The sequence below is a fragment of the Mangifera indica genome, chromosome 6, assembly GCF_011075055.1.
Source record: "Mangifera indica cultivar Alphonso chromosome 6, CATAS_Mindica_2.1, whole genome shotgun sequence".
NCBI lineage: Eukaryota > Viridiplantae > Streptophyta > Magnoliopsida > Sapindales > Anacardiaceae > Mangifera > Mangifera indica.
In genome coordinates, this window is record NC_058142.1 from 5,902,038 (window position 1) to 5,913,336 (window position 11,299).

General features: G+C 33.8%; 2 protein-coding genes across 4 annotated transcripts; one reads left to right on the forward strand and one right to left on the reverse strand.

Moving 5' to 3' along the window:
- Window positions 1-139: 139 nt before the first annotated feature.
- LOC123218570 lies at window positions 140-3,274 on the forward strand. 3 transcript variants are annotated; one of them, XR_006502720.1, is made up of 4 exons: window positions 145-1,005; window positions 1,086-1,657; window positions 1,761-1,998; window positions 2,457-3,274. XR_006502720.1 is itself a non-coding variant. In XM_044640061.1 (2 exons), exons 1-2 carry the CDS (start codon window positions 673-675, stop codon window positions 1,107-1,109), a joined length of 357 nt encoding a protein of 118 aa, XP_044495996.1. In that variant the 5' UTR covers window positions 140-672; the 3' UTR covers window positions 1,110-1,753. The 3 variants fall into 3 exon arrangements, 1 of the variants encoding a protein (XP_044495996.1); XR_006502721.1 differs by having other exon boundaries at window positions 145-990; XM_044640061.1 differs by lacking the exons at window positions 1,761-1,998; window positions 2,457-3,274 and having other exon boundaries at window positions 140-1,005; window positions 1,086-1,753.
- A 471-nt stretch (window positions 3,275-3,745) lies between these two features.
- On the reverse strand, window positions 3,746-8,034 carry LOC123218567 (acyl-protein thioesterase 2). The gene is made up of 9 exons (XM_044640056.1): window positions 7,603-8,034; window positions 7,156-7,270; window positions 5,955-5,991; window positions 5,740-5,809; window positions 5,496-5,600; window positions 4,865-5,015; window positions 4,420-4,502; window positions 4,250-4,343; window positions 3,746-4,150 (listed from the first exon to the last, which is right to left on the reverse strand). The coding sequence occupies exons 1-9, from the start codon at window positions 7,631-7,633 to the stop codon at window positions 4,063-4,065; spliced, it is 774 nt and encodes a 257-aa protein (XP_044495991.1). The 5' UTR covers window positions 7,634-8,034; the 3' UTR covers window positions 3,746-4,062.
- Between the last annotated feature and the right edge of the window lie 3,265 nt (window positions 8,035-11,299).

Genomic DNA, 11,299 nt, shown 5'->3' on the forward strand with positions numbered 1-11,299 from the left:
AATAGGTAAAACTGAGATACAATGATTGAACCACAATCATTATACTAAATAAGTCAAGATTTCACAAGTATAACATATATTTGAATCCAAGAATTATTTAAAAACATGGTTTTCGATAATTTTAGTTCTTGTCTTGTATCATTACCAAGGAAGATTATATAAGATGACAAGCCGGAAGCAGCTGAATTATTTATTGTACTGGTTGCATGGATCAATCTTCACATATTTTTTCAGAACAAGACAATTACTGCCAGATTGCAATTTGTTTCTCTTATCCACTTTGCAGTGGGTGACTTTTCCAATCAAGTGTAGGAGGCTACTTTGTACCAACTTGGTATATGTAGACATCTTCAATTCGAGGCTGCTGTGACCTGCAAGAGTACTACTACTCATAAGAGCCATAGTTCTCACAATGTAATTCAAGAAGCTGATAATTCAAAGTTACCTGCTAGCTATACAGACTTGGAGAGTTCGATATTATCTGATGTTGGTCCAAGGAAGGTGTCCAACAGTAGGGAGTTGTTCGGCTACTCACAAGTTAGAGCATCCTGGACGTCTGGCAGCTCATCTGAATTTGTTGATTCCAATCAACGTAGTGGAAGCCTTGCCATCTCAGACCCCATTCCATCTTATAGTGATTTTCATTTAAAAAGCATTGGCAGATCAGTGCCCATGGACTCAGATCTTATTCCACACACAAAATTGCCTCTTTATAAGAGTTTTGAAGATCATGGCCAGAGGGATTGTTTAGCAAAGGACTTAAATAGATCCTTATTCTCACCTGTAGCTGGGGAAACATATGCTCATGTGGACAATTATCAGCAAGATAATCTAACTGTTGTGGAAACCGGTCCTTCTGCTTCTCTGTGTACTGAAAGTTTAACATCACGGAGTGATTCTCTGCATATGAAGCCTTCTGAGCCGGGAGTTTCTTCTGAGTGCAGAACACTCATTTCACAAAATACTAATAGGGTTGAGGAGTTAAACCAAGTGAGCCCCAAGAAAGTAAAACAAGTACACATTTTTTTTATAGTTAATTTTAATTTATATTGGTTGTTTAACTTGAGAATCTGCGATGTAACCAGGAAAAAGGCAAAGAACACAGGTGAGGGTGATGGCTGCAAACATTGCAATTGCAAGAGGGCCAAGTGCTTAAAACTGTGGGTCTGCAGGAACCATGAATAGATTCTATATTTAAGTGGCTGTTAGACATTCATATGCATTTAGACTTATTTCATTGTCCAGCCTCATATCTTCATTTAGAAAATAATGACACAATAAAAACCACCGGTACATTTGCCATTTGTTTCAACTTTGGTCATTGGTAGTTATTGTGAGTGCTTTGCAGCTGGGGTCCTTTGTGTCAATTCTTGTACATGTAAAGACTGTTTTAACAGGCCCGAATATGAAGACACAGTTCTTGATTTGCGACAACAGATTGAATTGCGTGATCCACTTGCATTGGCTCCAAAGATTGTCAAGCATGCAGCACCAGCAAATGTGGTGATCCCTTGAAATTCCATTTCTGTGAAACTATAAGTATTTTAATTTGAGACACCTATGCAGGAAGATGGAAACTGGGCAACTCCAGCCTCAGCCAGGCACAAAAGAGGATGCAACTGCAAGATGTCTTAAAAAATGTTGTGAATGCTATCAGGTATATAATACCTTGGTGTGTTGCTAGATATTATTGCAAAATTAATTCTTCAACTCTTAGCTTAGCAACAAGGTTTAAACCACTAAACATTTTCCCCAATCAGGTCTCTCAGTTTCCAGAATTACAGTGATGATGTATGGTCAAATTTTTCAACTAATTCGAAAAGGCCTCATACTTGAGTTGAGATCAGGAAACTGGATGGGAATTTAGCACAAATTTGCCCATTGATCATTCTGACTGGACACCCTTTTTTTCTTTTTTGGCTATATTCAAAGCTAACGTTGGATGCTCAGATGGATGTCAATGTGAGGATTGTAGTAATTCATTTGGCAAGAAGGCAGGTAAGAGCTATAATTTCAATCTTTAGCTCCTTCCGGTGTATTCTGTAAAATATTATAGTTTATATTTTACTCATCATATGAACTTACTGAGAATTTTCACTACATGAATGTAAATCAGATGTCAGCTTTGACCTTCAGATTTTCTAGCAAATTCATGTATAGAACAATTATGTTTTATCTGAATTATCGGCAGCAATGTATGCCTTTTTAAATCCTTACGAATCTGTGCATTAGAAATATTTTCAGTTGTGTAGGCAAGTTGATTGATGACTAGTTGAGTCTATTGAATTTCACCTTGTTTTACGTAAGTCAGTACTTTCTTTGATATAGTAGTTTTGCATAATATATAATGAACTGCATAATGAACAAACTGATGATTAATCGTTTGTTTCAAAATGGATTTGTTCTATTTTCTTAATATAGTTACTGAAACACTTCTCCATCATGCATAATTGCAGATTCAGCATACTGTAGAGTTCAAAGATGGGAGAATCCATCTGCTGACGGCATCATGTCTGGGAGGTTAAAACAGTTTTCAAGATGGGAAGAACTTCCTCATAGAAGCATCTAACATATCCAAAGGCTTTGGCATCTTCAGCTTCAACTATGAGCAACTGTCGTAACTCATCACCAGAGAACCAACATTGGCACAGTTCAGTGAGTTTTACGCCACAATTATGCGAGAGCAGTGCTGGTCATGGCCGCAGTTATTACAGCGCCTTCCATGCCTTACTGAAAGATGATGATATGCTTGAGACCAAGGAAACTTCTACACCAACCAGGAAAATCAAGGTTACCTCACCAAATAAGAAGTTGGTATCTCCACAATCTCGATCACAGGAGTTGAGGTCAAGCTCTTCTCCAGACCTACAAAGTGGGCACAAATTTAGTTTGCAGGCTATGCCATCTTTCACTCCTCTTTCTCCATACATCAAGTCCAAAAATGATTACGGTCACAGTGACTTGAAACGTGAAGCCAGTGATCATTGATTTTCTAAGCTATAGAAGGTTTAGTTACAGAAGTTTTATTTATTACTTTATAATAAAATATTTTGCAGCTTAGTTTTATTCTCAAAGGCACACTATGTAATCTGTTAAGTCAGTGACTCCTTTTTTCTCAGATAAACTGCAAAAACTTATGTACTCCAGATACTGGTAGAGTATTGATAAAGTTCTGTAGTGTTGTGGTGCCAGTAGCTTCTGGTGAAATGGCATATTGTCAGTATCATCTGAATAGAAATCAATAATATGAAACAATTCTGACGTTTTCTGCTGACCAAACTTTGCGATTCTGTCAGTGTGCTCTTATTGGAACTCTGAACGTCAAAAAGCAGTTTTTTTATTGAACATGTGGTAGATTAATGCAAGCACGTTGAATGCTGATTACAGGATTCTGTAGAGCTATGAACGTATGTTGAATACTGATTACAGGTTAGCTATGTTCTTCGCTATGAAAGTATGTTGAAGACTGATAACAGGATTCTGTAGGGCTATGCCCCATGGTTTTTAGTAATTACTCTGAAAATAATAAAAGTATATGCACCAAGTTTTGAATATCTAATAGGATATTTTGCTGATGTATCATTATGTGATTGGGTGATAACATATCATCTGGATATCCAATCAAATACTCAAAACTGTGTGTATGTAGCATTGCTCCTTCATAATTAAGATTCTTTAACTGATTTCAAAATCCATAAATAATTGTGCATGCATAATGAAGAGAAAAAGAAAGAGGAGCAGAAGATAATAGCCAAAGTCTACTAGATTGCATATTGCATTAATGAATGCACCAAAGTGCTCCAAAAGTAGAATTGACTAGATTCATTACCATCTATGCCCTACCAGTGAAATATAAGAAAAATGCATACAAAAATTTTATTGTTAGGACCAACAAGAAAATGGGAAATTTAGGAAGCTTAATTTATCTATACCATATACCCTACGACCTTTTCTATTTACTACCTACTTGCACATAAGCTTTTTTATTTTCTTTTTCCCATATTATTGCTTTCGACTGCTTCCTCGTGTTACATTTAACTAGAAACTGATGATGTGCTACAACTATGCACGAGAACCCTCAAGTCCCAGCCTCACAGCAAGCCAATTGCAGACCTCATCCATCTCTTTAGGAACTGTGTAATGACCAAGTCTGCACAATAAAAACCCAACTATTCAGGAAGTTCTATTTCTATTTTCTAAAAACTTAATAAAGGGTTTATTTTTGCGTAGAAAAGATATCAATATTTACCCTTCAAAAGATCTGAACGTAAGCTGTCGAAATCCTGCTATACTTAAGGAGTTGACTGATTTCTCTCCATATTGAAAGGGGACTACATCATCACCTATAACAAAATAAAATTTGGTATTAATTCATTAAAGCAGCAAAAAGGTTTTGTTCCTTAATATTCATTTACATACAAGTTCCATGACTGAGCATAATAGGCAAACATGCAGCGCGTCTTGCAGCCTCATGTGAACCTTCTATTTTGTTCCTTAAGTTCCTGTATCAAAATAATGTTTAGCAAACAAATATCAGAAAAACTTCTAGATACGTGTTGAGTGTTATCGATATCCTTTTCATATCTGCTGTGACTCAATGGATTCATGTAATGCACAAATGTTATGAACCGTAAGGCAATTAGACAAATTCCAAGCAGAGAATCATACAGAATACTCCTGTGAGAATTAAATCAGGTGCCTCATAATCATCACAGCATGTTGATATTCTAAGTTTGACAAAGGTAATTTATGAACAGTTATTATATGTTTTACCAGTAAATTTCATCTTATACAGAGACTTGTACACGAAAAAGGGTCTAGAAGAATGTTTATTTTAGAAGGATACATCTATATATCATCATACCTTGAACCTGGAAGCCAGCCGCTGAGCCCAACGACTGCCCTTAAGTTGACATTGTATGGAATTCCATTTCCATACCTACCTAGAGCATAACAAGTTGCAGAGTAAAGGGCCATTGCAGCACCCATACTGAAGCCTCCAATACCAACTTTAACTGTCAAAAAGGATAACAAAATTATGAGATGATGTGCAAGCCATTACTCAAATGAGCTGACCTCACATCACTTGTAATAATTTAAAGAATGACAAAAGGCATAAAGAAGTTACAGTGGAACTAATATTAGCACATGACATGCAGAACTTTTGGTTCAGGCTACACAGTAGTGGAAACCAATATTAGCAAATGATATGCAGAACTTTCGGTTCAGGTCACACAGTAATAGAAACTAATATTAACATATTATATGTAGAACTTTTGGTTTAGGTCACAAAGTAGATGTTATTATTAAAATTTAAAAAACATAGTTTTTCAAAGGTATGCTGGGAACTGAAGTTCATCTATGTACATTTGTTGCGTAAGTTAATTAAAGAAACACATGGGAATTTAGAGAAACTCATAATCAATTAATCAGAAAGAGAAATGACTGTAATCATGTAAGGTAGTTAATTTCAAAATATTGGCCTTGGAAAGTACCGTCAGCTGGTTCTGTTGACAACAAGTTTGCAATATGTGCTGCTGAAGCATCTAAACCCTCCCAATCATCAGGACTGTTTTCTGAAAGCTCTCCTGCATCAAACCCTGGTGTAGATAAAAGAAGCAATTTAAATGATTCGGTTAGTATCAAATGATGATATTTTTTCAATGTTTAAAATAGGATATATGATATATTTTTCATTTAATCAACCAGAAGAGAGTCCTGAGAGTCAATCAATATTACATGCAGTGCAAGCAAATCCACCAAGTATAGCCACAGGACAAGTAGGAGCAGTTGGACAAATCCATTTAATCTGCATCATAGAATGTCAGCAGATTACTATGTATAACTTTGGATGTCATCATATCGGTCAAGTGATTAAATCTGTGAACTTTAATCACCAGAGGCCCAAAGGAGGTATTATGATATACATGAATAAAATGTTGATTTATCCTTACATTTGGTAGGGGAAGGCCTTCCAATAGCTGGGACCAGCTGCAACCAAAAAGAACACCAAATGAGAAACCTATCTTTTAACTTTGCAATTTTTATACTATCATCAATGAAACAAATGCCCAACTCCACCACCTCCATAGCGATGAAGAAAAACAGAACAAAGCAAGATGCAATTATTTTAATATGCTACAGCACGATAATCCAATTGACAGAGCTTTTGTGACACCCTTAGAAGTTGACAACCTTAACTGCAAAATCTAAGAGACATGTAATTTGCATATTCATGTATTGGACCGCATTAGTTGGCTAAAATAGCTACTCAAGGCACAAAACCAGAAATATGTGAACATGACCATCTGCTTACTGTTTACCCAAAAAAAATATATAAACCCAGTTTCACCTTGAATCGAGGATTATGAGTTCACCATGCTACAGTTTCCAATTTACAGAAAATTCCAGGAAAAACACGAATTTAAGTGTATTATTATGAATATCCTTTCTGAAAGGTCATGAATGGCTGCTTATTTGGCAGAAGAACAAAAAAAACTGTGGTCCCCATTCATAAATACGGCATATGCACTTTAAATATTTATGGCTTCTTGAGTTAAGCTTGGCATCAATCTGAACGGGAAAAAGAGAAAGAAGAATAATCGAATCTTATATAATTTCGCACCACCGCTGCTCTCTCCCGTCAAATTTATTCGAATGAGAAAACCACCTAAAGAATCTCAATAAAGAAAAATTATAACATCATATGGGCCCTCAATTGAGAACATGCCATGATGCTGACTTTCTCAAACTGCTTTTCGTTTTCTTCTTTCTGAAACCAAAAAGTCAAGCCTTATAATATAGTTTTTGGACACCAATACGATAAGAAAAATAAAGTAAGCATCATATACGGGCAATAAAGGTCTTGAGTCTGCTTCCAGCCAAATCACAATGTGAACAAATGAAGTTCACACGAAGAGTGACCACCAACTTAATTGCTCTATAAACACTCCAGCAGTATTGTCAATACTCGGTACATATCTACCAGAATCAAAGTTCTTTTATACATGGAAAGGAACAGAAATTCGGATTAGAACAGAAAGACTTCCTGCACCTAAACAGGATTTTAACAACTAATCACCACAATCCTTGAAAGAAGAATTTACAAAATTTTAGGAGTAGAAATGCAACACCATGAAATTATACAAACAATACCTGGAACCATTATCCCCAAGGCCATGTAACCAAACTATAGTGGCCTGGTGTTTCCCTTTGGGCCTCACCACATAAGTCCTTCCAAACTCAAATGTCCTTCTGGAAGTTCTACTGCCTAAAATTTGCAGCAACAATATCAGTCCTCAGAAACCATTCAAATTCGAATAATAGAGCACAACAGGAAAATTTAAAAAAAAAAAAAAAAAAAAAACCCTCACAAATGGAACAACAATAACCACTGAACAAAATATTGAACTAATCTATCACACAAAAGAAAGTGAGAAACCCTATTTAATTGAGATGTGAAATCCAGAAGAATATATAGGACACAACAAATAGAACTCAAAAAATTCAGTTCTTGCAACTATTAGCAATCTACATTCCATGCAAGTTAAGGAAGAAAACAAAAAAAAAAACTTATTGCTGAAAGAAAGAGAAGAAACAAACCAGAACCCATAGCTTGATGTGAATAGCTCATATTCTCTCCTTGGGAAAAAGTGGGAAAAGAGGGAGCAAAGGCGAATAGTAAGAAGATAGAAGAAATGTGATGGGATGATAAAAGGAGAAAGAGAAGGGTGTATTTATACTGAAAAAATGGAATAAAAGAGATGAATATGCATGAGTAGGTAATACTAGAGTGATAGAGTGTACACCAGCTAGCTGCACAATGTGCAAAAACCACCTAGAAACTCAAAAGAGGTGAAAGGGCATCCATGAAAAGTAAGAGGCTAAAAAGACAGTGACAGAAAGCAAGATATCTTTTTATTAGCAGAGAATCAAAGCACAGTAGCAGAGGCAGGCAGAGCACATTCATTCACTTCTTGATTTATAACATAGAGAGAATCTATGCTTGTGCACAACAAAAAACAACTATAGAAAATGACTGAAAACAAGAGAGAATTACCTAAATTTGTAGGAAAAAATGTCTTTCATTCAATCATTTGTTCATAAATTTTTCAACACTGATTGACAACCATTAACATAAAGCTATTAACTTTCAGGTTTCCAATTTGTCTTTTTAACAAACTTAAACTTGTTTTAATCCAGTTTTGTCAACTCTCACAGAATAACTAGTTGGGATTTAGAGTAGAAATGGGTTTAGGGTTTTGGCATGTTTTACACACCTGTAAGTACTGTTAAATTAGAATCCAAAATAGGGTAAAGTAATTCAGGATTCCATATATTCGATGGTAAATATTGATTAAATAACATCATCAAATATTGATACAGCTATAATAACATTAAAAATTTTAATATTATAATAACTAATTGTTAAATTCCATGCATACATTGAAAATCTTATTATTCATGACTATTAATTTAGAAAAGAAAACAAACTTACATATTTATTTAATGTGATGTCATTTGTCCCGCCGTTTAAGATTTTTCGAGAAGAGAGACAACACAAGAGAAAGGACACCAGCTTTTCCCTCACTTTCCATCCTCTTTCTTCATTGATATTATGTTTTCTCAAATTGCTCAAGCCTCCAAGACCCACCTACAAAACCTTTTCTCCTTTATGCTGTGTTGCGGGAAATCATACGGGGCAAAATCATTGGTATATACTCAAAATAGTTATATATAGTTTTATTAAATTGTATAAATACATATTAATTTTAAAATCTGTTTATTTTGGAATAACTCTTGTATTATCAAGACAAAATTCCGTAAAATATCACATACCAATAAATATTTATAGTAAATATGAAATCTAATAGTATAAAAAATTTTTCAATTCTCTTATTGTTCCAATAATATAGCATATCCTCTAGTTTTAGATGTCAAAAATTTTGATTCTTTAGATCATAAGCAAGATGCCAAACTTTATTTCCCCGTGTTTGATAGAGACTAGAAAGAGTTTCTTCAACTCACATGTGGACTAATCAGCAATCCCCGAAACATAATTCTGCAAAAATTTTCAATTTTTTTCATACTCAGTTGCAGAGACACCAGATTGAAGTTGAAGTTTCATGATAATGTGATGTACACACACACATACACACATATATATATAGTCAGTATACTTATAGTCCAATGTGCAGTGAAAAGTGGAAGTGGGCATAAATCCTTAGCTGCAACAAGATAAATTTAGAAATGCAGATCCACCAGTCAGTAGCATTCACTCAGCTATAGGTCAATGGTTCTGAAACTGTTAGTCCATTATTTATGCACCACCACCTATGAAACGCAGCTTTAATGCTTTAATGCTCCTGCCTTTTCTACCTTCAAAAATTCTCCCTCAAATGCTTTCACATCCATATACAGTTGTACCCAACCCCAGTATCTTATACATAATTCATTCCTATTTTTACAGTACATCAGTATTAGAAGAACACTCTTTCTTAACAGTTGCGAACTACTTCCAGTCACAATATATATATATTGTTAAAGAAGCCAAGAGAACTTATTAATCTAGTATTTTTAATATGGATAACATTATGAATTATATTCTTTTTTTTTTTTTCCTCTTCATCTAATCTGGGCAATGAAAATAATACCTGCACTATGGTACAAGCTTGAGCTTTTAAATACCATTTGATGATTGAAACAAACAGAGGATAATAATGTGTATATTTAACTGGTTGACCATGAATTTTTTCAGCTGAGATGGCAGATGAAGATTGGTAAATGCTAAAATGGAGGCATCAGATTTCATTTGTAGGTCAATTGAGGCCATTAATCTTTGTTTCCGTCGTCTGTGGAATGTTTTCATTAAGTTATGGCTTTTGGGTTGTCAACTCCACTCATCAGCCTGCCCAAGAATCAATCTTACATAATTTAGATTAACATCACAAACTGGGTTTCTGAGTTTAATAACATGAGACGGCAATATGCTGTCTTCCACTAAAATAATATCTTATAATTTCATATTGAAAAAGACATTTCACTTTCTATTACTGTGAATTTAAGGTTCACATGCTCACCTTAAACCCACAAATTAAAATTTTTAATACATTTGCTATACAGATTGAATATCTGTATAAATGTATGTAAAATCCTAAAATCCCTAGACGACTTGTGCAAAACTCAGGTGGCTTTTGTTTTTACATCTAAAAACTGAATGGAATTGAATAAGTCTATGAGTAATACTATACATATTCACTTTGAGTATACAAATATGTATACATTTGATGTGTATCATCACGTAATTGGGTATTATTTTATCTTTAATTCAAAATCATTCAATCAGATGTCATACATCAAATATATATTCATTTATGTATTTAAAGTAGATATGCATAGTCTTATTGTAAGTTTATATTAGGTTTTTCACATAAAAATATCTTGGAATTATTATTTTGGACATATACCCCCTTTGACACTAAATAACAGAATTATATTATGTGTACACAATTTTAAATATATAACTAGATACATAAATGATATGTTATCATATAATTGAATGTTTATTTTATACTTAATTCAAAATTATTTAATCATATGATGATACACCATCTGTATACCTGATTGTGTACTTAAAAATTTATACTCATACTTTTATTGTATTATGAATATACTTCTAATAAAACTATGTGTAGACATTTTTAAGTACATAATTAAATATATAGATAATATGTCAATATATGATTTATTTATATTGAATTAAAAATAAAATAACATCTAATCACATAATAACACATCATTTGTATGTCAAATTATATACTAAAAAATGTACGTACATAACATTTCTCGTATTCTTCTTTATACTCGTGATATTTTATGGTATCTATACTGAAAAAAAGTGTCCCAACTACGGGTTTGGGGTTACATCTTAAACATCAAATTTACATCCACCCATGTTTGAATAATTTTTTAAGAGATTAAACTATACCCTAAGGAATTTTTTTATGATTACTTACTGCAAACAATTTATAACTTTTGAGATTATTAAAATAGCAGAATTTAAAGCAGTGCTACTCAGCCATGCATGCAAAGCTGGCTCCCGCAATTGCAAAAGAGTATTTGCTCTAAATAGAATTCTATATATTAGGGTTAACGCCTCAAGAGACATCAAGAACAATAGCTTATAAACATCGTGAATAAAGTGTATACATTATATATTTTGTCTAGCCAAAATGATTGATTGTGTGGTTGGTTTTGATAAGACATTTATGAACCAAATTGAACTAGCTTCAACAAGATC